At 37.3% G+C, this 27,200-nt stretch overlaps 1 protein-coding gene across 1 annotated transcript in view; it reads right to left on the reverse strand.

The window, feature by feature from the left end:
- Positions 1-412: 412 nt before the first annotated feature.
- SMC4 (structural maintenance of chromosomes 4) overlaps positions 413-27,200 on the reverse strand; it is a 37,341-nt gene continuing 10,553 nt past the window's right edge. Inside the window, exons 6-24 of the mRNA XM_074153908.1 lie at positions 19,147-19,311; positions 18,000-18,127; positions 17,289-17,429; positions 16,231-16,381; positions 15,200-15,364; positions 14,148-14,381; positions 13,381-13,566; positions 11,897-12,058; positions 11,130-11,355; positions 10,951-11,030; positions 10,267-10,419; positions 9,994-10,120; positions 8,367-8,556; positions 7,250-7,394; positions 6,038-6,211; positions 4,518-4,700; positions 3,454-3,686; positions 2,560-2,743; positions 413-924 (exon numbers count right to left, since the gene is read on the reverse strand). Of these exons, the coding sequence (XP_074010009.1) occupies positions 736-924; positions 2,560-2,743; positions 3,454-3,686; positions 4,518-4,700; positions 6,038-6,211; positions 7,250-7,394; positions 8,367-8,556; positions 9,994-10,120; positions 10,267-10,419; positions 10,951-11,030; positions 11,130-11,355; positions 11,897-12,058; positions 13,381-13,566; positions 14,148-14,381; positions 15,200-15,364; positions 16,231-16,381; positions 17,289-17,429; positions 18,000-18,127; positions 19,147-19,311 (3,216 nt within the window). The 3' untranslated portion in view covers positions 413-735. The remainder of the gene's footprint in view (positions 925-2,559; positions 2,744-3,453; positions 3,687-4,517; positions 4,701-6,037; positions 6,212-7,249; positions 7,395-8,366; positions 8,557-9,993; positions 10,121-10,266; positions 10,420-10,950; positions 11,031-11,129; positions 11,356-11,896; positions 12,059-13,380; positions 13,567-14,147; positions 14,382-15,199; positions 15,365-16,230; positions 16,382-17,288; positions 17,430-17,999; positions 18,128-19,146; positions 19,312-27,200) is intronic.

Below are 27,200 nucleotides of genomic sequence, written 5' to 3' on the forward strand. Positions count from 1 at the left end.
ACTGCCCTGATTTTTGGAATAAAACACACAGTTTCAGTTCTTAAGATACTAAAAAACCCTCAGATTCAAAGCGGAGACCTGTCTGTAAGAGGGTAGAGTGGTACCTAACCCTGTCTGTCAGGAGGGCAGAAGCGAGCAGATGGTAACGACTGTGTTAATAAACCCAGAGTAGAGCGTGCAACGGCCACGGCCTGGAAGGGAGGGAGGAGTTGTCCCTGCGGGAGGGGAGAGAAAAATAACTAAAGAGCAGCTTTTGAAACGGAACCAATTCATTACAAAATGGCTACAAACGGCCGATTCCCAGACCGTGCAGCAGTACAGACAACATCCTTATCATATACATGTAAATTATTAAGTATACTGACTTTACTTACTGGAACTCGTATAATAAAATGCTACAGTACACTCCGGTAACATTTAAAAGCAATTTGCTTACTTTAATACAGACAGTAAAAACCAGGCATTTAAAACCAAATACAGAACCCGAACAGTGACATCAAACTTACTCGGGGAATATCAAAATGGAGCTAGGTACATCATTGGAGAAATAGCTTTTTTTAAAAAAACTTGGTTCATATAATTAAGATCTATATAGAGTGTATAATTAAAAAACCAGAATTTGTTGTTTTATTAACAAGCTCAAATAAACAAAATACTCCAAGAAAAATATCTCACGTAAAAAAGTATATTAGACAAAAGTAAACAGCAGCAACAAGGATGGAAGTTTATTCCACTCTATTTTTGAGCTATACCGCACCCAAGAGCGCTGAGTTCAGCCAGTCCTTTGGATGCAATAACTTTGGGGTTTGTTGCCACGCTTTTCGTGGTGTTGTGAGTCTTATAAATTCCAATGAGTCTGTCTGCGATCTCAAACATGTTGTTTCGCAGGGAGATGATGATAAATTGTGCATTTTTTGTTTGCTCCTGGAACAGAAGTGATTTGTGTTAGCCCATGGCATTTCAAAAAGCTGTTCTTCTATGATTTCTATGTGCAGGTTTTAGGAACTAAGGAACACGTAACTAGAGACAGTTTTGTCCTTCAACAAATCCGCAGGTGATGAGGCCTCAGAGCTCCTGCTCTCCATAATGGGTGTGCGCACAACGCACCATCAGCACAAAGCACTGCCGTTTACTTACGCATGAGTTTCCTCTTTTTATCTTTTACTTGACTTACTCGAGTGAATTCAATTAAACATGAAGGTGGTGAGATACTTGGCCCAGGTTGCCCAGAGAGGTGGTAGATGCCCCATCCCTGGAAACATTCAAGGTCAGGTTGGACGGGGGCTGTGAGCAACCTGGTCTAGTGGAAGTTGTCCCTGCTCATGGCAGGGGGTTGGACTAGGTGGGTTATTAAGGTCCCTTCCCACTCAAACTGTTCTATGATTCGATGAAGAAAATATCTAAATTTAGTGGTGCTTTAAAAATAAAACCTTATCCTTAAGAACCCAGCAGCATCAGTGTAAGTTCACCAGAGGAGCAAAGTCAATGCACAGTCTGGCTCTGTTCTTGCTGTGGGGAGCCAGGACCTTTTCTCCTAGGATAGTACTAATTTTTCTGGATCCTTTTCTCCCTGGATAGTAATAATTCAGAAGTTGTATACAACATACGAGCTACAGCTACGTACTAAGCTATAATTTGCACTGAAGAGCCAAACTGTACTAAGTTTCAGATGTAAGCGTTAGTCTGCAGTTGAAATTCAACTCTTTGCTCTACCAAATATCATCTGGGTGACAGACCCGCCTTTGTGAAAATACAGGCATTGTGGAAGCAAAGTTTAAAACTACAGTTACAGGCAGGTGCCTTCTAAGTGTATCCCTCATTTTAAGTAGTTAATCAGAATCTTTGGCACTTCTACGGTGTTCCCAAAACCAGTGGTTTTACTTTGGATAATTCACAAAATTCCAACTTTAAATTAGCAACCAGCACTGTAGCAATGTAAATGTTTGCTTGAATTAAATATGACGACAACAGAATTTTTAAAGGCATGAAAGAAAAAACCCACTAATAAAGACACAGATCAAAGAAGCCTATGGGAAACAGCTCACGTTAATGAAATGGAAGTATAAAACCAAGGGACCTTGGCTGCTCATGAGAATGAAACCGTGAGCTTGGATACATCAGCACATTAGTAAGAGCTAAAGGAGTTACTGCATTCTCAGGTGACGATAGCTGATTATTTTGGGGAAAGTATCTATATTGTAAAGAGGAAGCAGAAGCAGCAAGGACACGTGGAAATGTGGCACCTTTGGCAAATTCTAACACTCAACAGCTTCAGAAACAGGATTTGGAGGGGAAAAAAAACTTGTAAATCCTCTATTAGTTGCCTCATTTCAGGAAAGCACAAAACTTAGCAGCTTAGAGAAAAAATATGCAGAAAGCAACATTCTAAGCATCTTTCTGGAAATCTGCTCAGTACAGTTTCCACTTAATTATTTAGAAATACTCTATCATTCCAGATTTTAAAATCTGGCCATAATCACGTTACCACTTTGTCTTTTCTGGCAGAGAAGAAAGTATCTTAGAAAAATTATATTATAGTAGTTACCATTAAATACTTACATATATGTAAAACGCTACAATAGATACATTTTTGAAGTCAAGCGCTGCATCAATCTCATCCATAAAATAAAGTGGCGTTGGCTTGTAATGATGAAGAGCAAAAACTAGAGCCAGTGAACTAAGAGTCTTCTCTCCTCCCGACAAATTAAATATCTTCTTCCAGCTTTTCTTCGGAGGCCGAACACTGAAAGAAATTAGAGTTTGTAACTCATTTCTGTTCCTGGTGAAAATAAATACGTCGTGGTGAAAAGCAAGTCACAAGGCAGGAGGGAATTCTTGGAAGACACAAAGCAGCTCAACTAAAGCCATGGATGAGCCGCTTGATACTCTTAGTCCTCCACAGCCGAGAGGGAATAAACTGGATTATTTGTGTTCACCGAGGAGTAACTGAGCCCCCGGGTGCACACACAGCTCCGCCATCAGTGATGTCTGCCTGAACTCAAACTACTGTAACACTCAGCTCTTCTCTGTAGGAACTACAGCACTTAAGAACTGCTATTTAATTATCTTTCAAAAATGCTATTCTACTCTTAAGTGACGAATATGCTCTTAGGACCCTTTATGACAGAATAATCTCCAGTTACCGATGTGACTGACATCATTCTCTAGGCAGAATGAAATGATTTGGGAATTAAGAAACCCTGGGAAATTGCTTCAGCAAAGTCAAAGCTTTCTAATCGCTGTTAGTTACTTATTTCTCCAGGAGAAACGAATCCCTTTGTTACCCAACAGCTAAAAAGTTGTGGCTTCTGTCAGTGTCTTGCCAATACCTGCCAAGAGGGAGGACTGTCTCGGTGAGCTGACAATCAATGAAAATTTACTTTAAAAGCAGGTTGGAAAAAACAAATACAACAATTAAGAATTACAGCAATAATACCAAATATTTTGACAAACCTAAACATGATTCCCTCAGAGAAGGGATCCAGACTGTCCACAAGTTCTAGTTCAGCATCCCCTCCCAAAGTAAGCATCTGGTAGTTCTCCTTCAGTTTATTTGTTATCACATTAAATCCTGCCATAAATTCATTTAGCCTTTGTTTCCTAAGATCTTCAAAAGCTTGTCTGAAGTTGTCTCTCTCATTGGTAATGTCATCCAGTTCAGCCACACGTTTCAAGTATAGCTCTTCCTGCAGAAAAAACCCAAAAGTACAGTTAAACAAGCCGTCTCCTTAATTTAGATTTTAAACCATTTTTCCTACCATTTTTCCCAAGAATGGCCAACAGACTTGAAACAAAAGAACAAATCCAAATCATCTCTTTTTTTCTCTCATCTCTCTACTCTATGCTGCTGATCTTTCTATACTGGAAAACCCATGTTAAAATTAAAAAAAAAAAAAAAATTAAAAAATATTTAATCTGTCGCATAGTCCAATATTACTGAAGTGAGTATTGTGAGGAGAAAAAAAATCCTACTATTGTATATCTGTCTAGACTGTCAGGACTAGTTGACTGTAAATAAACAAACTTTCACAGGAGAAAGTTGTCTTCACCTGCCGTCTGTGATACCAAACACAGAAGCTGTACCTAAGCTCCCACATACAGCTGCCACACTGGGCTAAGTACGAGCTGACAGCTACTCGGGATGGCAGCAACAGCACAGCCTGCAGAGAAGAAAGGGAAAATTCCAGGGTTCCACCTCAGTTTCCCAAAGAAAGAAGAATGGGACCACCTTTCCCTGTTAGGAGGGATTTTCTTTTGTCACCTAGATAAAGAGCGCGTTTTTGCATTGCATTTCCAGGGCAGGATCCGTTTGAGCAGTCACCTGAATTAAAACGCACAATGGAAGGTTATTCCTGAATTGAAGGTTATTATATGAATTCTGTACAGATTCACGAGCCGGAAAACGATGAAGCCGTATAGACAGCGCTTCCTGTAGATGAGGGGTGTGCCGTACTGCTGCACTGACAGGCAATGCAGTATCGATAAGAAGAATCCTACACGACAGTAATTAATCTTACCTTCTTCTTATATTCTGCGATAGCACCAAGGTTGGGTTTCATTTCGTGACACTGGGTTTCCAGGACAGCTATTTGATTAGTGATAATATCTGGATCCTTGATAGCCTCAAGCTCTTCTTGACTTAGTACTGGAAGTTCTTCAGGTGCTTTGTCTTCTATGGGATGCAGTCTTAGTTTTGATATCTAAAATTGTAAACCAGAAAAAAAACCACCTAGAAATCTTCAAAGATCACATTAGTTATCACATGGACATGTTTCCAAAATAAACATTTTCTGTGTTAATACACGCTGAACCTTCCAGTCTCAAAACATTCAAAGATTCTTCCCATAAGTCCCTTGAAAAATAAGATGCAAAAAAGACAACAAATATCCTTTTATCCTATTATTCTGTTCCTGAAAATTATATACGTAATTCTTCAGAGGAGATTTCTCTGTAACAGTAGCAGGTGATGAGGAATCATCACTTCTACTGATGCCACAGAACTTTAAGAACTACACACTTAATACTTTGTGTGTTTAAGATTGAAACACTTAAATGGGTAGCTGCCCCTGTTATCCTCAAATTAACGAAGGTATAAAGGGCTCTCACACTGCAAGATCACCCGCTGGTCTAGATCCCATATGAAGTAGAAAGGATATAATAAAAAGATAATGTAAGTTTATGAGCTCCAGGCACCTAATTGGCCTTTTCTCTGAACACACTTCCCTGGGCACCACCTGATTTTTGTTGTTCCATAAAGCAGGAAAACCAAAGGAAGAGCAACCCCCAGCATCGCCTCTTGTTGACTCTGCACTCAGCAAACCCACGGGCCAAAAAAGTCAGGATTCTGTGCAGAATTGGTTCCAGAAGAATTAAAAGCCCTTCCCAGAAGCTGATCAGGGACACTTTGGAAATCAACACTCCAAATGTCAGACAATGCTTAGAACCGGCTCGTCCAACAGAACTGGAGCAGTTAGAACGGACGTGACGGGGAGAACTCAGGTCTGTGTAGAGCTGTCTGGGTGCTCGCTCGCATGAAGGCTGCCAGCAGCCCCGCTCCCTCTGAGGAGCCGGGTGTTGTAGCACCTGGAGTTTGCAATTCCTTGCTCCCACTGGCTCTATTTTATTCGCTGAGCTGGTTCAAGCAGCAATCTGAGGAGCAGAGTTTCCTCCTGGCCCCGTGGAATTCCAATTGACCCAATTATCCTTAACTGGGGAAAGGTAATTTGATGTACCAAATGGACTGCGAGTTCTAGGAGAAATGCGCTCTTCACATTCTTTCATAAATAAAAAACCCCTTGAAAAGCTAGAAGCTAAACCATTTAATACATAACTCATCCCCAGAACCTTGTAGGTCAACCAGAAGGTAAAAGGCTGGAAGGTCATCTTTTTTAGAGTTGTTTTTTATAGCGTAAACACCGGTAAACTATGAGCTGAATATTAATTTTCTCCCAAAGTATCTGTTTTCTAACCACACGTTAACATATTAATCTTTTGAGATCTTACAGTTCAAATTTTAGGAACTAAACAGTTTCCCTACCTCTTTTTGCCAGTATTTAACCTTTGACTGGTGTTCAGAAATGTGTCTATCAATTTGTTCAATTTTCAGCTTAATGTTAAGAGCTTCCTTTTGAAGTGCATGTTCATCATCTTGAATAGTTTTAATATCCTGGAGTAAACTGCGACGCTCCTCCTGAACTGCTGGCAACGCTTCCTACACAGAAATGATCAAAAAAGTGCATTAATCAGTTGCCTACAAAAATGTTACCACTTTCTTGGGTTATAGATTTGTTTTCACTATATTATTCACGAAGTTTACTCTCCACAATCCTACATACTGATGTAAACAAATACATATTCTTGTATTTAGATTAACCAGGTCCCTGAATTCTGGAATGACTGAAAATATGCTGCAGTTTATATTTTCATTCCAGATCTGGATTAAACAAGTCCTAGACTCGGATGTTTTTAGCGAAAAGGCAGTTTTACAGAAAGACTGTCTCAAAGAAACAGCTTTATTTGGAAGAATTTCAGCCGTTGTGGTTGTTTTCACTCTCACTCGTACATAAATCTAGACGGGAAACTAAAGTCCCACATAACTGGAAAAAAATCTATTTTTAAGCAAGTTTTAAAACCAATAATTTCTTTGGGGAAACTTGATTTAAGTTTTTTCTTAGCTTCAGAAAATTGGGTGAAGGCATATTTTCAGGTAGTATAAAAAAATACACCAATCCCATTCCCTGACCCCTAAGGAACGTCACTCTGCAGCTCTACAACAACAATTGCAGGAGAACAGAACAGAAGGATATAACTAGGATATAATAAGAATATAACTCATCATCCTGATTTTACCCAAAGACCACCCTGCTCACTAGGACTGGTTTAGCCTAATTATTTTCCCCCGGCATCTATATTTAAAGGTCAACTTTGATTACTGATTAAACAAAAATATTACTTTTGTATGAATGCACACAATATACTGCGGGATACAGAAAAGAACATTCTTTGCCATTTTATCCCCGTGTGAATTTTTGGAGGATGAGTAGTAAAGTAACTGAGAAAGATCCTTTAGACGAGCATTGTCGTGTCTGAGGCTTAAATGGCAAGGCAGCGTCCTGCCTGGAACGTCTAAAGATGAAGGGTAACAGACATCAGCCATTAGAGCAACTCTGACACAACAACTCTTATCTAAAATTTATTTCACCGGCTGCTTCCTCTACGAAGAACTACACTAAATTAACAGGACACTTACTTCAGCTTGTTTGCAGTCATTCATAACCTCGGTAGCTTTGTCTTCTAGCTTAGTCAGCTCTTCCGTTAAGTCTTTAATTTCTTTCTCATTATTTTCAATTTCCTTCTCCGTGCGAAGAACAGACTCTTCAGATTTTTTCAGGTTTCTGCATGGGTACCGAGATGTTTGTACACCCCACGTGAGTGCAAATATGACAAGATAATCTAGAAACACAATCCTACTTTAAAGATTGTTGAACAGCTATTGACAACCAAGTAGGAAGTGATTTTTATTTTGATATTTATTGAATTTATGCATGAATTCTCACACTCCTGGGATATCCAAGTAAAACAAAGTTGTCTTTCTAAAACGTACAGCAAATGGGCCTCATTAAATGACTTAATTTGTTCTTTCAGAGACAGTTTTGACATCCGTTCTAAGTATTCGTTATGTATTGTTAAGCCAACATCAAAAAAATTTAAAAAAAAATCACGTTTTATTTCCTGACATGCCCCATAGTAAAATTAGTCACTTCAGATATGAACTGCTCCACCGCATGGCAATTAAGTGCTATTTTGAATCTTTATCCCGAAATATTGCGTTTTAGTGATAGGCAAATATTAGCAGAAATAGTGGTTAAACGTGACTTTTAAACTGCCTGTTACATTTTTTTTTGCCTAAAAAATTGTGTTTCCCTTTACCTCCTTGACACAAGCAACATTCAGTATTAGACATGCAACTGAAAATTAAGATTTTAAGATCATGAGATTTTTAATCTATGGAGACTACTTAAAATAAGCAAATGTCCTGCAGGCACTGGTGCCGACAGACACAGCTGTTTGAAGGCTGACGTGTCTCTCCTCGGTCAGGTTTCACTAAGCTTTCTAGGTCTCCGATCCTTTGCCTGTAAAGCACGCTAATGAACAAAGATTATGGTTCTTAAAAAAGAACCAGTCTCAGGTTGAGGCAAATCAGTTTAGAGAAAGAGGTTACGACCTTCTCCCTCCAGTTTTCCTCTAGCCATAAAGAGGTGAGAACCATCTCCTCTGGCCTGACAGATCCCCCACAGAAAGGCCCAACTGTCCCCGCAGCAATATGGAATCACAGCCTGAAGCGTTACCGTCGAGCTCTACTATACCTGTCCGCAGACTTGAGCGCCACTTGGGCTTTAGTAATAGCTGAAGTACATTCATCTATTTCTTTGTTGATCTTATCAAGTTTGTCTTGCTGCGTCTTAAGTTTATGGTTATTGATCTCAATTATGAGGTTATGTAATCGTTTAACTTCATTTTCTATTTTACTGGCTTTCTCAGCAATGCAATCATAATCTGTCAATAAACAACATCGAGTTAAGGTCATTACACTGTCCCTAGAAGCACTGGACTGCTGCAATGCAGCGAGATTAAAAAGTGATAAAAAGCTCTGCTGTATTACTATATTGAGAACTGTTCTTTATACTGTGAAAAATGCTGTTTGGTTTTTTTACTGTGGCAAAAAGAGAAAGACCCTCCACATCTTTCTTACACTATTATACTACCAGAGCTCTTTTGGTATAAACCACCAAAAATTTTAATTAGATTACTTCATGTATATAGAGTACTTAGTACATAAGTACACCATGAGTTCCAAGCTCATTCTTTGCATTTATTTAATGGGAAGATGCTCAAAGGGGTTAATTTTTAAGAACTGGCCACCAACTGTTGCTCAGTAGCTGCTGTTACTGTGTGGTTACTACAGATGCTGGGTAATAAAACAGCCCACTCTGCCTTCAAGGTAGATTATTTTCCTTGTTTAGCTTATACTTAAAACTCAACAAAACCATCTTAATAAGTTGAAGAGCTTTCAAAAATTAAACAACATAGCACCTTAGTTTTCTGAGGGCAAAACAAAAAAAATCCCACACTTAAGCTTGCTACAGAATTAGAATTTCCTTTTGGGGACAGAAAGGGTAAAGCAGAGACTTGAAAGGTGGAGGGCAGTCATCTCTCCAGAGAGCGCAGGTTTGTGCCTCTCCATTATGTGGTAGAAATGTTAGAGAAGGTATTTATAACATCAAATCTTAGTGTGATTGAGAAAGTAAAGCATTCATGCTCTCTTCCAAAGAGGCACAGAGGGAATCCAGAGCAGTATGTGTTGTCTTTCCCAAAACGCTATGAAGGCACGTCGCAGTGTGGGTGCAGGGGAAGGGAATGACGTTTTACTGTTCTCAGTTTATTCCCTGAGCAAGAAATACAAAGCAGCAGTCAAGGTTTACTAAGTTACCAATTTCTTCAGAGAAACTGTTATTCAAGTTCTCAGAGTAAACATCTTTCGCAAAAAGGAGGGGGTACCGTGTGCCCAGAATGCAGGGTATTGGGTTTAGTTCAGTGTAATAGTGTAATAGTTCAGTTAGAGCACGGCAAAAGCCTTTATTTGACCTTAATATCATTACCCTCACGTGAACAATTCTTACCCGTAATTAAACTAAGTTTCCCTATGAATCTGTACGTAATACAGCCATAAAAATCCAACCAAATAAACAAAAAAAACCCCTAAAATTAATGTTTACTTTAGCTTGACTGAAATATGAACCTGAGCAATTGCAAAAAAAAGGGTTTTCGCTCTCTAATCTCTAGAAACATCTTTTATCCCCGCCTTAAATGAAAAGAGGTCCCAAATGGTTTGTATGTTAATCTGAAAGAACAAAGCCATAACCATTCATTCCTGTATCAGTAAAAGAACATGAGTACAATTTTTATCTGTAAGCTCCTCTCCACAAAACATACCTTTTTTATAACTATTAAGGACTTTTTCCAATTCCTTCTGTTTGTTTTTGTCCGGAGCAGCAGCAATTACGTTTGCTTCAAGTTCCTTAACTTGGGTTTTCAGATTAATTTCTTGTTCAGATAAATTCTACAGAAAACACAACTGTGTTAGAATCTTGTACTTTAAAAAGACCCTTGATAGTAACAAGGACTGTGTTAAACTGAGGCCGAGAAATTACCCCCCTGCACGTTCATGGAGAAGCCAGATATTGCCTCAACAATAAACTTGCTCACCTGGATACTTGCTGTATACTTTTCTAAAGTATTTCTCATTTCCTGAATATCTTGGTGCAGTTTTCTTATGGCTTCTTCAAGTTGTAATTTCTCTTCTTCACACTGTACCGCTCTTTTAGAATCTTTCTGCAGTTGAGATTCCATTTTACTGACCTACGCAAAAATGAGATAGGATCATCTGCTTCGTGTCGCCACTAGAAAACCAAAGCAAGATCTCATTCACGTGCTCAGCAGTCTACGATCTTTTGAAACACAAGTAAGCAGAGTAAAAACTCGAAAATTTGCTGTAGCAGGACAGAATATGGAGGCTGACTGCAGAGAAGATAAATTGTAATAGTGAAAAACAAAGAGGAGCAAGCATTAAGAAAAAGTTAAGCTGAAGGATCCCTGTCAAAATAGCTCAAAATGGAGAATTGTATAAGGAAATAAAACTAAATCAAGGTTGAAAGGCTTAAGTCAGAGTAGTGAAGGCAGAAACCAAAGAACACACAAGCAGAAGCTCAAGCAATTTTTGTGATAGTTAAGATTTGACGTTGGTTGGTTTCTGTGGTAACTTGGTGCTCGGAAGACAAGCTTTTGCAAGTAGTAACTGGTCAAGCAACCACGTCTTGCAATTCACCTTCAAGAGCAGAAGGAATAAGGATACATTTCAGATCTCAGCCCATTTTCTGATTATCTACTAACCTCTTCTTCCGAAACATCCGTTACAACCGAGGAACCCATCCTGCCCTTCATTATTTTACCGCCGCCACCAGTCATTGTTCCTAAAGTAAAAGAGATGAAAAGAAGTTAGCGAACTTATTGTGCTTAGATATCATCTACAAAAGTGCTTAAAATGTAATTGCAAGTTTGCACTTAAATACCTGACTGTTCGATGATTTGTCCTTGCAATGTTACCACCCTCCATCTTTTATCTTTTTGGAATGCTACTTTGGTAGCTTCCTCCAAGTTATTAGTGACTAGAGTGTCACGTAATGCGAAGTAAAAAGCCAGGCGAACCTTCTCGTCTTCTACTTTCACCAGATCAAACAACCGAGGAGTATTTTGAGGAGTTGGGATTTTTTGCGTTTTCTTTTCCCATACAGCCATCTACATCAAAAACATAAATAAATGAACGAGAGATTCCTTAGGATAAATTATGAGCTCATCTCATTACTCCAACTTACGTTAAGGCTTTAAAGCAAATGCAATCATACTGCAATTAACAGCAAAGCTTCTTCCCTTGGGGATCTCTCCTTGCTTCCAGGGTAATTAAAAACTCATTGTTCTCTTTCATAGTTTTCATAGTTTATAGTTACTAGATTACTTGGGTTATTAAATTAGCTAATTTGTTAAAAACAAAAATCTAAATATAAAAGACAAGCCAAACATTTGTTGCACAAATGTATCTCAAAAGCCTTGCAATTCTCTGTAAGTAAACGTTATCATCAGTAGAATATTCTAAGTTACCAAGAGCCTATTAAAATGTTTTATATTTTAGCTTTACCTGTATTGATACATATACAGCATAATATATTAATATAATACATATGTATACATCTGCCTATCAATACATTATACACATACAGTATTAATACTGTGCACTTGAGGGTAAATCAACAATTTGTTTAGCCAAAGTGCTAGTACTTACTTTGTCCAGGGCTATAAACGTGGCAACTCCAATTCCTCTCGCCTTTAAGAAATTCACACACTCCTGGGCAGTATCAATTGTATCAACAACAATGTTGTCTAAGGCACCACAGCAGGACGAAATAGCAACATCGTACTTTTCATCTATAGCTCCCAAGTCGCCCTAGTAATTGAGGAGGGAGGAGGCAGAATAACACCAATTAGCTTGGCATCAACGTTTTCTTGGTATTAAGAAAGAAATGATAAAAGCTTTACGCAAAGTGAAACGAGATGAAAACAAATTATATAGTTTTCTGTAAAAGAACTTAAACCTTAATTAGAATTTGTAAAATAATACCATACCTGTCTTCTCCTGCACACTATTTACGGATTCCTAATATACTTGTTTCCAAAGTAGAAATTCATATACTTAGAGCTTCAAAAGTGGTGCTTCTGGTAGAGCAATGTGGTAGCATTGATTTATTTTCTGTAGGCAAATGTCAAATTTTATACGCCAGCATTTTAGTGAGGCAGTCTGGCCTAATAAAATAATTTAATGTGTTGTGTGTGTGGTTCTACCCTTGGTCAGCTGGGTGGGACCCAGCAAATCACATGCTTCTGCGTGCCGTCCTGCGCTGATCTGAAAAACGGGTACAGGGGTGTTCATCATCTTTGAAAAATTCTTGTGTATCGGCAGATAAAAACACCACGCGCAGCCAACTGCGCGGTATCCAAGAACAGATTAACCTCCTCTCTGTGGCAAGTGATAACAGAGCATGAGACAAAATACATGCCAGCTGTACCAGACAGTGCTCTGCTGCTGTTTGAACCTTATCCTTTTTGAATAAAGCTATACACATACTTTTAAAAATATACGTACGCTAAATAAACCGAGTCTTCTGAAGCAGAGATACTTCTCCTTGGAAGAGTAGGGGGGGGAAAAAGAGAATACAGAAATAGCCCTTGTACATATTACTGATATGCACGTATTGTTCAGTGCTAGGAAAAAAAGGAATGACAAACTATCTCAGCTGAAGATTTTCAGAACTTTAAATCAACGCTGCTTGGAAAGGAGAGATAACACTCAACATTTTGCTATGACATAGCTTTCCTTGGTCTTCTGAAATAATATTGCTCTTTTTGATTTGACACGTATGCAAGTAAAACAAGAGGAAACAAACAGCAAAGCGATCACCAAATTTTATAAGTTTTGAAGCAAAAAAAAAAAAAAAAAAAAAAAGTGGTTCCACACCAAGTTACAAGTTGTAAGATGTTTTTTTAAGTTTCATGGCAGTTCTTATAGTCATTGCCTTTCCTTAGTACCGAGTAGAGGAACTTCAACAATCTTCTTTTTTAAATTTATAGCAAGTCTACAGGATTTGCAACTCTGCTGCCCAAATGAATAGCACCAGAAGTGAAGAATTCTGCCTTTCACTCAATTACAGAAACACCATTAAGCTCCTATAAAGTTTAAGACTAAAAGTATAACGGCCTTTTAAAACTTACCAGTCTTCCATATAGTCCACGGATGTTTCCAGATTTCTTCTGCTGAAGCAGAGCCTCAAGCACTTTTCCTCGACTGCGACTTTGTGCTAAAGAACTTTTGGCTTCTTCTACTTTTTGACGCAGATTTCGAACAAGGTTCTTAACACCTGATTCTTCTCTTCGCAGCTTCTCAAGCTCATTCTCTTTCTAATGGTTAAAAGAGAGACATTACCTTAGTCTCACAAAAAATACTGTGTTCAGAGAGTCTTAGATTCATGATTGTGTAGGCAATGAAACCAGACACAGAAAAACAGAATAGCAACCATTTACCAGAAGAAAGGCTGGTATTTCCATACTCTTCAGCTAGTATTTAGTACACTTTGATACAAATATGACAGCTTACAAATTAAAGAATCAGGCTTAGGACAAGGTAGTGGGATTTTTTTTTCTTTGGCAAATGAAAGAAAAGCATGAAGTGAAATTCAAAGAAACATAACTATTTATTTTAACATGTCTCATGATATTTAACCTGATTCCTTTGCAGGAACATAGAGGATTTAATTTTCAATGCTTCATGTTAATATTTGCTTAACCTAAACTAAGTTTGGAATCAAACACTTCCCAATTAACTGAGTATTAGAATATAGTTTTTAATTGTTATTTTATTAGACGCAGTTTTTCTTTTAATTTTCACCACAATTATTGCTAAAACAGAGTGCAACTTTGGTCTGCGTGTTGCAACATTGTGTTGTAACTCAAAGAAGTTACATATGAAAGTTAAGTCTTACCTCCTTTAATTCCCCTTCAGCCTGGGGTAATTTTACACCTATATCTTTGATAGCAGCTTTCCTTTCCTTAAGGGTTTCTGAAGTAGTCACCAGAGCCTCCTTTGCCTGGTTTAACTGAGACACAGCAGTATTATGACGGCTGAGATAGATATCAAGCTCTGACTGGGCTACATCCATCTTTGAACGTGCTTCATTCACTGTTTTACTGAACTCCATAAGCTCTCTCTCTTTGGTCTGCAAAAAACGGACAGCGTTACAATTAAAAACAGATACCTGGGGGATTTATTACATCAATCACACTCTATGAAAGAGAAAATGGGGCATCTTTTACCAGCTCTCCTATCAGCAGAAAACAGTTATATGATCTAGAAGAACAAGTATTTCTTAATTTATTAACATATTCTGTATGGAATTGAAATAAGGCATTTTTCATAATTAAAAAGAACATCAGGGAATTATCATAGAACATTTTCATACAAGCTTCGTATCATTTTCTCAATTTAAAGTTTGTATCATTTTCTCAACACAGCGCTAAATTGCAGATCAAATGGAGAAACCATGTTTTCACATATAGAAAATAATCCCCGTAAATTTACAGGATAAAATTCCAGCCTCTAGGTGCTTAGTGACTGGACAGCTAATATCAACAACAATAACCAAGTGTTACAGTAGTTGTCTATTAATTCCAAGACAGGTTAGAGCTGTTTCAAAATCTGTTTACTTATTTAAGCAACATATTGGCTTAAACATTTTGATGGGACAAAAGTGTGTTCAAATAAAGGAAGTTTAGAATTATTTAATATACATATAGAAATGATATACCTGATGACATACGATCGCTATAAAAAGCAAACAACTTAATGAGAATGATTTAGCTTTGATTATAAATTCAAAATTAATGTTCCAGTTAGGTTCCATTGCACTGACACATGAAACAGGGTATTTGTCATATAAAATAGTATTTTACAACTCTCGTGATCATCTCATTCGTAAGTGTAAAAGCTATACAACAGTTAATACCATAAGTGTACCAAAGTCAAAACAGTTCAAACCTCTTTTTCTTCCTGAAGTCCTCGTGTTTCTTCCTTAAGGCTATCCATAACCTGCTTGAGTTTTTCTTCTTCTTTCTCTTTTGTCTTTTCAAGAAGCTCTTTCTTAGATGTCGCTTCACTGATAGCTTTTTTGCTATTGGAAGGTACATTTTGCCATTCTTCTACCTATACAAGCGAAAGACTTTTCACTTTCTCTCCCACCAAAACAAAAAAGCTTTGCCTAATTTTTAAGCCCTGCCTTTCAAGTGCTATGTGGAAGTCAAAGGAAGTATAAGCCCTAATGAAGCTCACATGTTTTTGTAGGTTAAGACACACCGTGGCTTTAGCAGGAGGCCAGGATTTTATTTGCAAGGCTTGTTCGGTTCTAGAGCCCATCCAGAGAGAGGCAAACCATAGCAGTAAAAGAACATGGCTTTGCACCTAAGAACTCAAGGCTTTGAATCACAATAAGGCGTAATTCTTAAATAGCTACTTTCCAAACGCCTGTCTTGATCCAGCAAGTAATTTAAGATCTCTAAGAGCTGGCAATAACCAACTTGGTAAAATGTATCCATTAAATTAACTAAATTAACTAGGGAAACAGCAAAAAAAAAGTTTTGAAAAGGTAGTAACTGTGAGAACACACAATATTCCTGTAATGTCAACAAACATGATAAAAAAATGCTTTTGGATCCATGAGGCCTCCCAACAGAGCTGAGAAACAACAGGAAAGCTTTTGACTTTGCCTTTTGGCAGAAAACAGCCTGGTAACTGCTGGCTGCAGCCTCCTCCTTAGTAAGATGTGCAATGAGCAACTGTTTAAGGGAGAATAATGCATTACTTCAGTAACTGATTTGCAAACAAAATCCCTAGCTGATTGAAATGACATAAAATTTGTTTAAAAAAAAAATTAAAACATCTTTTTCGATCTTCTTTGTGGCAAAAAGTACAATTGGTGTCTTTTGCTATTTTATCACAGCTGCACAAAGATGTTCTCATCTAGAGCAACCAAATACATTTATTTAAGCAAATCAAGTTGTTGTCCACACTACCTTTTCTTTGTCCTTTTGAAGTTGCTTCTCCAGTTTTTTAGCCTTGCTTTTGGCATGTTTTAGATTTTCCCTTACTTTAACATCCTGCAAGTCCAACTCAGTAAATTTTTCTTTATTTTCCTCTATGAACTTCGTAATTTTATTGAGTTTCCTGAAGGGCAGAAAAGAAAGAATAATCTATTCCATATTCTATAATAATAATGTCAGTAGAGCTTTACTCAATAAGTAAGCATATAGACATTAAACAAATGCTACTCAGTTTTTGTGAAAAACAACATCTGATACTTACTATATTCACAGTATTTTCCCTGGAGAAGTGATGTTTCATCAGGAAAAGATCAATTAACAGGGCAATATTAAACACATTTTCAGAATATTTTTTTTGATAGAATTTATAACTCGCATCTCTCACAAGTAACTTACTATGATCTCTGAGGATGAGAAGGTTAATATTGCAGTTGGATTGGAGATTAGCATCCAGAAGAATAAATTTTAGGGAAACACAATTTATGCTTGAGAGATTCATGAGGAAATGGCAGAAAAATACCTAATATCCATGTACCTAAGCATTATGGTTGTGTATCTAAAAACCTGAAATAATCTCCCAATTATTTTTTGTGCAGTAAATATTAAAAAAGTACGCACTTTAAAATCCATAAAAAAATCAGATATCATCTTATTGTAATTATGACTATTACCAAGATTTCTCCAAGAGAAGCAAGCTGGAGATCCAAATCAAACCAATGAGAATATTTTAAAATTTATTTTTGTGCAAAAGCTCATTTAATCCATGCCAGGGAATGTTTCGATATACCATAAGTGACTCTGCTCATCAGATAATTTAATTTTTGGTGGAATAACTACTGTTCTTCCCAGCTGTGCTCCCTTTGATCATTTCCCCGTGCAGCTGTTGTATACTTCTGCTTTCTCAGGTGTTTCCCCCCCGTAATGCAACTACCACGGCTTTTTCTGAAAATCCTGCTAACTCTACCACCACATATGCAGAACATACAAAACACAGTACTCTTAGCTTATTAATCTACACCTAAAATACTTACTTTTCAAGTTCTTTCAAAGCTTTATTCTTGTCTTTAATTTCATCTGCAAGTTTACTACTCTTCTCATTAACATCTTTTGTTTCTTCATTAATTTTTTCTTTCTGCATTTCCATATCATTTATGCGTTTCTTTAGGTCATAGCTGGGGAAAAAAAATAAATAAACCCAACAAAACTGCAAACTCCACTTTTTCCATAAAGGTAACATTCATAATGAATATGTATTCCCAATCTTATGTGTAACAAAGTGACTATGTAAAATATTAAATCCTAATATTCATTGAGTAAACTTGCCAATTAAATACAAAAGAGCAAGGAAATCTCACAATTTAGACACTTCAAATGAAAATAGTCTAAGCGACCTATTTTCTCAATTTAAGTATAAAGCTGTAAGTGATTAATTTGACTGACTGCCTTACTTTGTAAAAAGCTAGCAAGCAGGTTTGGGGGTTGGTTTTTTCATTGGTGGTGGTTTGGGTTTTTTTTGTTGTTTTGGGGTTTTTTTAAAGGTTTTGTGAAAGTAGTCTCTTTTAAAATTTTTAATTCCATTATTTGAAACAAAAATGACTAGCCACATGCTATTCAATAAATTTTGAAGGACTGATACAACTGTTAAGAAATGCAAAATATTTCTAATTAGAGATATAGAAGCAGAGTTTAACACCCCCACTACCACATTTAAAGCCAAGTCAAAACTTTAGAGAAGTACTTACATATAGTATTGACAGATATTATTCTTTTCTTTAAACATTTTGTTTTCCAAATGAAGAAATTCAATAGCTTTATTCTTGTCTGCTTCCAAGGCATCCTTTTCTTTTTCCACCATTTTAACTCTATTTAACTAGACAAAATAGAGAGTCAGAGCTGACTTTACTCCTGGTATTACAGAAGAACAAACCATGAGGAGAAAAACCCCAGATTCTTTGCAGCACACACGGCCTCTGGAGAGATGGTGTTCAGCAACTAACTCTGCAAGGCAATTTAGCACTAAGAGCTTTCTGAAATAACAGATCACCATTTCCTTTCAGGGCAATTCAACCCATAATTTAAAACTAAAACGTGATGCTACAGATGCTAGGAACAGCTCAGGCAAATCAAGGAAAACATAGGTGAGAAATAAAGAGGAGTTACATATAGAGTCTGTATATATTATTTTCCATATTTCACCCTTTTGACTAGCCCCTTTTAAGGTAATTCCTGCAGGTACATGTCTTTTTCCTTTCCAGCCTTTAAAAAAACTCTGCAACATTGTAGGATTTACCAAGGACATACCAAGTCAAGTAAAAAGAACTTTGATATTATTTAGTACTTTTAGAACTCGATGCATAAACGTGTTATGGAAGCAAGTCCTGCAATAGGTCTACATAGCTCAAGTCACAACTAATTTTCTGTATTTTTAAGCCTCCTCATACAGCTGTGTGTGCATCACCTCGCCAACGCTCTGCCTCCTTCTTCCTCTCCCCTTTTCATAGCGTATGAAACGTTTCAGGAAGCCCTCTCTGGATGTATTCAGAGAATGTGTTTCTCTATTCAGTCAGTGAAGCATTTAATGCATACAGATACGATCAAGAGTGTTCAGCAGGTAAAATGCTGTGTTCCAACTCCACCTTTGGGAACAGAAAGCCAACATTCTGAGTCTTTAAAGGAGGGTACTTGACGTTGGCTGCCCATTTCTTTTATAATTGAGAGAAACAGCAGATGCAATAAAGATCAAAATCTCTCTGTACTTCTACTCTCGTAGAGGAGTGCCAAATTTTAACCAAGTCTTTATGTTAACTGTTTTTCTAAAAAATCCAATAATGAAACATTGCGAGTTTGTATTTCTTATTTGTAATTCAAACAAAACTTTCTGAGACTCACCTTTTCTCCTCTCTGTTCATTCAGAACCTCTACTCTGCGACACAGAGTTTGGATAGGCTCTTTCAGTCGTGCAGATCCTATTAAATCTTCTAAGTATTCAAGCATGCCTTCATCGTGTTCAGTCTGGCCTTTCGGTTTCATCATTGCGATTTGTTCAACTTCCCCCTTGGAAAAGAAAAGCGTGATGTTTTCTTTTCTTTTATTTTTTCCTGGGGAAAGAGTTAGCAGTCTATAAAAAATACAAACATCTTCAGAATGCAAGTATGTGACCATATTCTAGCAGTATAAAAAAAGAAAAAAATAATGCAGTAATCAAAACTGACTATATTGGGGAAAACAAAGATCAAAATGAATAGCAGTGTCCTCCAAGGAGTGCATGGTGGTGATGTGCACAAAACCCAGTGTCTCTTCTGAAGCCAACGTTCAGGTCTAAACACTGCTTCATTTCTCTAAAGATTCAAAATGTACTTCCCCAACCTAAAAAAAGAAGAGGAGAATAAAGCATGCCCTCTAGATCATGTAGCACCCAATGGTCTTAAGGTAGCTCAGTCAGGATTGAAGTCCCTGGAGGGTACTCTTTAGAAAACAGAAGGTCCATAAAATCATGTCTGATGGATAAACTGGGCTTGTATTTCATACAACTGAGACTTCCTTGTTGGAAAAAGAAAAACATTATTTAAGTTTAGGCTTCCTTCATTTAATTTTCCTTTATGTACAGCATTAACTTTAAACTATTAAGCTGAATAGTAAGAATAATTTGATTTTTTTAAAAAAATACGAATCAGGAAAGATTAAACTGAGTCAATGACAAGGACTGTTTATTTTACTGATGCTGTCATTAGCCAACAAAAAAAAACCTATCTATCGCCAACACTTTATGTTTAGGACACAGTAGCACTCAACGTTTCAAAATACAGATTATATTTGGTAAATCACATGGTCATATATCAGAAGACAAAGAGGTGAAATTGAACATACACAGACTAAGTCTATAATCACAGAGTGAAAACATAGTTAAGAATTTAGTTGTTGTCGTTGGCAGCTCGTTGAGCATGAGCCGACAGCTAAGTCTCTACAAAAGCATGGATCAGGAAGAACTTCTCAAGAACATGCAGAAGGAGAGGTGATTAATGCGACTGCTGGAGAACCAGACAGGACAGTCACAGAAGGCAACGAAGGGCAGGATTTCTAGGCAAGTGTTGCAAATCAGACCCATAGCCAGCTAAAAAAGTTGAGGATAAGGTACTGCTGAATGTTAGCTAAGGGAGTTATTGGAAGTTTTTGTCCGAGTGATTTTGTTTCACATACTCAGGATACAATGACACCTAGTGGCCCCATGCTTCGCTTCCAATTAGTAAATACTGCTTGGCTGAGTAGGAGGGAAAAAGCAGTTTTGCAAATTTTGCAAAATAAGAACTAGTATTTATTAAGATAACTATTTCATGGATGTAATTCCTTTGTTAGAGTAAAGGGGGTTTTGTCAATTCCTTTTTTAGACTTTTTGGGGTTTTTTTCTTTTATCTTAAATGCATCTAAGTTTTTATTTTCTGGTAATTACCATTCCTAAAAAGTGTCAGCAGGTTTGACAACACAAAGAAAACTCCAACAAAACCAACCAATTCTTATTTTTATTTCTTACAGATATCAAAAAAGCCAAACGATTAGTTTTCTAATAACTGCAGTTGTGTTATATACGATTCCAATTACACATTTGCTCCCTTGCCACAAAAGTATGATTTCTCTACCAAAAACCACCCGTCAGTGAGATACTACTCATGGGTAGGAAACTGTGTCACTTCCTAAATTTCTGTGGAATTGTCGTTTCTATTTTGTTTCTTCTTGCATTAAAGCATTTCCTCTGTTTACATCCAAGAAAAAACACTCACAGAATAGATGTTTAATTCAAGTGCCGAACATCAAGGCTATGGATTTTCTACACTGCATGTATATCCCTCATTAGGTGCTGCTGTGACCCACAGAACTACTCTGGATTAAAACAGGAACTACGGACAGGCAAGGAACACAAGTCCGTTTTTTTTTTATTATCTGGTAAGTATAATTAGCCATCTTTTAGTCACAACCACCTAAGAAAGATGATAATGTAGTCATGAGGGTTCTCCATAGCTCACTATGTAATGGAATATAACTACAATATGTTTAATGAAATAGTAAACACCTAATGAAATGTAATCCAATTGTGTCTAATTGTATAACCTCCTAAGTTAAGAAATCCAGGGTTTGGTTGCCTACATAGTAAATAAATACATCACCATACGACCAGGAATTACTGGTGACTTCAGTTTAGGCCATACGTACAGTAACATTCTGAAAAGTTGAAGTGAATTGAGTACTGTGGAGAAGATCACGCACAGGAATCGAACCTGCCAGGCTGGCAACTGCCAATTTTATATGCAATTCCTCTACTTCACCATAAGCAAGCAATTTTAGAATTACATATTATTCTTCATCTTATGTGAAGAGATGTAGGATGGACTACCTACTGAAATTCTTGGATTCTTTTCTTATCAAGGGTAAAAATGAAAATATTTAAAATACATAAAGTATAACTGAATAATAAGAGTATTAAGTATTATTTAATATTAATATACTAACTTGGTAAATAATATAAAGAAATCTGTTTATCCCACCCCAATAGCTAACATCTTAAGAAATGGTTTCCAGCTATTTTAGTTGACAAAGGAGATACTAAAAGTTGTACCTGCTCTTCTTGCAAGTAGTCCTGGCAATGATTAACAGGGGGAAAACACATTTTACAGCTCTGCATTCTGGTGAAACTTGATAGCCAATTTAACTGTTTCCTAACATTTTAACTGTGCTTATTACTTGACCCAGTAGTTGAACTAGGTAAAAAAAAAACCCACCCCACCACTCTTGTTCATTTATCTAGTAAAAGATCTTTCGACATACGGACAGCATTTTTGAAAGTGAAACTAAGGCGGCAGCAGGCAGACATTTGTTGAAAAGAAGAAAACGTGCTTGGGCACGCTTCGCAGAGCTGTCACACCTAAATCCAACGTCTCGGAACAGACCACCAGGAAATCTCTTCTGTTATTTGCCTCAGTTATCTGCCTCTAGCTCACAGGCACGAATTCATGGGAGGAGAGGGAGCAACGTGCAACAACAACAACAAGTAAATCCTCTATTTAGTTGAGAAGACAATCAAAATGGATGTCAACACTAAGACATTGGTGACACTGGCAGACAGCTAACAAAGAACAAAACATCCACAAAAGTTAAGTAATCACTGTACGAAAAAGCATCAAATACCCACTGAGTATTTTGGGAAGGCTCTACATTCAGGGCAAGAGCTCCACATGGAATTACAAACCCGATTTCAGTTTCTGTACTGTGTGGGAAGTCTACATCAGGCTGAAGTTGTCACTGGGATGCTGGCGCATCCCTAGTAACAGAGGTAGTCAGCTCAAACACCACGTAATGAACACACGTTTAAATCACAGTTCCTACAGAATGCCTCAGCTCAGTTAACAGAAAAGTTATTTGTACATTCTAAGAGAGAACACAAGTTTATCTGTGGAGAAATTTCTAAGCAATAAAATGAACTGACAGCTGTGACAAATCATGAGAAACCTTGACAGCAGGCTACACAGTTAGACAAGAAGGGCAAGAGCCATTCTCATTTGAAAGGTACTTCCTCTAGTGAAAAATAATGGGGAATAACTTCAAGGAACACAGAAGCTGGAGATTCTGCCTTCCTTTGCATCTCTGAACTCTTCTCGAGCAGGTGAATAATTTCAGTGCCATGTTTCAGACACTTTCTAAATTTAAGTTTCTATTGTGCATAAGTAAAGAGCATAAGCTTTAAAGGAAACCGTAAAAGCCTTCAAAAAGATTTGCTCATAATAGAATTAACCATTTGGAAACAACAACTCAGCTGAGGAGCCTACGAGAGGGACAGCATAAGCACAGGGTGAAGCAGCAGCGCAAAACACGCTAGCCAGGAGTGCCGGGACCACTCCTGCCTGCTGTGTTCAAGCCGATGAGGATGCCCCAGACGGATGCCCATAAAGACAGTTGATGAAGTGACAGAAGCGGTGACATTATCTACATGATCCATCGTTATTTTAATGTTACGAGGCTGCCAAGTCAAGGGTCTATCTATTTTGAGCTCTGTGCATTGCAGTAGAAGTTATACCTGCATCAGAAGTTATACTTGCATCCTAGGAGTATCTTAGGAACGCTGTACATTTAATGTGAGCCATCTACAGACAGGATTCATCAAATTTCAGTCTCTATGTTGCACACACACTCTTCTATATTTGTGTTAGACAAATTCTCGTTAGGACTAGCACATCTCTAACAACGCAGGCAGCTTAAATAGCCACACTCCACTGCTGTATTTATCTTCCTCGAGAATATCTGTGAAGGGTAAGAACTTCATCTCCCGCATGGCCCTCAAAAGGTGGGACAGTAAAATCCCTGAACTCTTATTACCTCATTTCTTAGAACTACTACCGTTTTCTCTAAAATTACATACTCATTTCTTGAAACCGCTGATCCTCTCAGAACAGAAAGCTTTTAATCTGAGTTTATCCAATGATTTCTGGCATATAGAGATTTGCATTTTAAGCAAGGTTATCAAACTGCTTGATAAAGGAAAGCTTTGACCTGCTCGTCAAGCTGCCTTTCTGCAACTTTGACCACGAGCCTTGAAACAGGATACTACTTTTCACTTCTGCAGATAACTCCTGTTTGTTGCTCTTGGCAGACGGAAGCATCGTGATGCTTCCTTTACATCGAGAGTTGGATGGACTGAAGCACTAATTCCAAAGCTAAGAAATCCAAATGGCATAATGTGCTTATCCCAATACGGACATTATCCAGGCTCAAACGGTGACAAACTGCTCGTTGTTGGTAGCAGGCGCCGTGCACATTTAGCTCAGTCTGTGATGATGCTGGGACTAGAATTATGGAGTTTCAGAATACAGCCTTCTGATTGTATTCTAAAATTCTGGTATGAAACAAGACAGAGCTAGCGAAAACCCTTTAAAGTTGAAAGATTACCGACAGCAGCCTTAAAACTCTTCATGAAGAAAGGAACAGTATTTTTCTCTTTGGTTGTGAAACGTGCCTGCATTATGACTAGTGGTTTCTGGAGAACCTACAGAGAAAGGTGTTTGCTTACCAATTACTGCCTCCTCTTCTCACCCCTGAAAATTTAGGAAAAATAACTTTTGAAGACAGTATCTTGCAACACAATGAGTTTTGTCAACTAAACTGTTAATACAACATTTGCAGATCAGCTTTGTTAGCATTCCACAGAATAATTACAGCAGCGAGTAGGTAAAAACAACTTTCCAGGATTTTGGTTGTCACTTAATTTCTGGTGTCTTAATCTGAAACTTTAAAACAAAGTGCTGAAAACCTGGGGAAAGATTAGCTCGATCCTATACAACCTAAGAAACCAGACTAACTTTTGAGTGTGAAAACCCACGCATCAGGAACACTTTTGAAGCACAGTAAAGCATGGGCACGTTAAAACAAATAAAGGAACAAGGGAATTTTGTACCTTGGAATCCAGTAGATGGAAACGTCCTGCATTCTGTGGGGGGAGCACTGGGTACTTCGGGTGTTTTTTTGAGGGGAATTTTCTGGTAGAGTTGTTGTGTTTTGGTTTTTGGAGGGGTTTCTGGTAATGGGGCTCTTCAACACTAATCAAATCCAAAAGTGGAGTAATGTAACATCTACCCGAATTGAAATTTGCATTTGGTTTTTGCTCATAAGGAATAGTTTTAGGAAAATACTGCTGAGAAGATGCAATACTATATATTGGAAAAACCTGTGCTTTTTACACATGGCTGAGAAACCGAGGCATTACTTGAGAGAGCAGGACATCCTATTTGTCTTAGTTTCCCACTTCAACTGTTGCAAATACAACACAAGAACATCTTCTGCACCCTTTGTGGAACTTCCAACATATTTTATCAATTGAATTCAGGCTTAGAGATCACAGATTTTGTCAATACTGGTAAATTACATGAATCCTTTATACTAACTTTTCTATTTGCATTTTCTCCGCCTTTGAGGTGCTGGGCAAGAGGAAAATATTCCTTCTTCTTCAAGTATTCTTCTTCAAAGGAAGCCTATTGCAAATAGGGAGCATCTCCTGCAATAGCCTGGATATTTTCCTCTCATAAAAAGTTTCCTGAAGCTCCAACATTTGGATTTACCCTCTTATACCTAGATGCCAACTCGACCTACAGCTGGGGTTCTGCATCAATACAAGCTGATAGCTTTGTTTCAGAATTCTTTTGCTACCAGCATTGGGAGTAATGAAAAGTAAAACAAGCCTAATTACTACAAGCTGTCCAATTTCTAATTCCTGCCTCGTATCAGAAGTGTTACAGGACTTCGAGAGAAGGCTGTGGGCTGGGGTTATGGTCAAAACAGATAATTGTTTCAGGATTACATCAAACTCACAAAGTTCTAGATATGACTCTGGCTATAATATTTGGTATTTTTAAGGCAATCAATGCTTTTTTTAAATTCAGAACAATATTTTATTAGATTCACTGTAATGGTAGCACACTTTTGATAGCATACTAGGCTTTTAAGATGTTTTAAACACCCATAAGAGGAAGTTTTGTTAAAAATCCAAAATCTTTGAGTGATGGATGGGTAATCCAGAGCATAACACATTACACTTGTAACTTCTTAATACTGCCAATATTTATATTTCATTTGCTTACTAAATTAACTCATTAAGTGAACTACAGTTTGCAAATTTAGGGTATTACACAATTCTGTTTCATTTAAGTGATATGCAAATGTAGACAGTTGTCAGAATATCGTTTCATTGAACTGTCAAGCATCGCAAGATTAATGGTCTTGTGTTGTGATGTTTGTGACAGTATTATTATATATGCATGTATAAAGATTTAATGTAAACATGTTGAATTTTAGATTAAAATGGTTTAAGCATGAATGTTTGCTCCCCCAAAAAGGGCCGAGTTATTAAGAAAACTCATACCACACTGAACTTTGAAACAATAGGGTTTTCTTTATATGCAACAGGTGATAAAGGGAATTTGTCCTTTAAGCACCGAACAGAAGCAACCAGTTGAGTTGTAGCCAGCACGTCCAGAATGCTGAGAAAACAGCACTTGCAGTTACAAACGCCACCTCTAACTCAAAGTTTTGTGGAGGATTGTAGTAGCCACAGGCAAAATCTGTAATTGTTTGTCCTATTGAAGAAAATCAAATCTTGATCAATCCAAATTATACCCAAATCTTTTCTTAACTTTTTAATATGGAAGGCTAGACAGAACTGATCTGGTATAAGGGAAACTTATCTTAATAAAATAATACAAAAGTTTAAAAGTTTTTAATCTTATTTTATAGAACATGGCTATATTTCAATTTCTTCCAAACGGTGAAGTATTTCTCCCAGAGCAAGAGATTTTAAGTATTTCATCAGCCAGCTACAGGAGCTGAAAATACAGTGTGCACAACTTCTTAGCATCAGCAGCATAAGGAAGAGCAACGGCTTATGCAGCAGAACGAAACCAGTGGCACCATGGATTTGCTTGAAGGAGAAACCACATTAGAACATTTAGTATGTTTACTATAAATGCTGTTTTTCTACAGAGATTTAAAATACAGAAAATACAAACTTAATTTTGGGAAATTCCAATTACTGTTTTTCCTTTCTTGGTCTTCTGTTCTGACCCACTTATGACTATCGACATTAGAACTAGCACTAATACTAAATTACTACTAATAAGGTTCAGGCTCTTTTCTTATGCAGCTCCAATTCTAAACATTTGTTTGACAGAACTTGTAACAGCCGCAAAAGTCAATCAGAAGTAAAATTAGAGGAAAAGTAGTAATGAGTATCAACCTGCTGTATCATTTGGTAAGTGCTAGCTTAGAAGTTGTATAATTCTTAGTTTCTGCATCTGGCACTAGTTGCCTCAATTTTTTTTTTCCTGGATATTTTGTGTAATCAGTTTCTTGATAATATAAAGGCACCCAAACTGCATTTTTATCTTATATAAGCCCTTAAGCAACATGAG

This window comes from Numenius arquata, chromosome 9 (genome assembly GCF_964106895.1).
Source record: "Numenius arquata chromosome 9, bNumArq3.hap1.1, whole genome shotgun sequence".
Lineage (NCBI taxonomy): Eukaryota > Metazoa > Chordata > Aves > Charadriiformes > Scolopacidae > Numenius > Numenius arquata.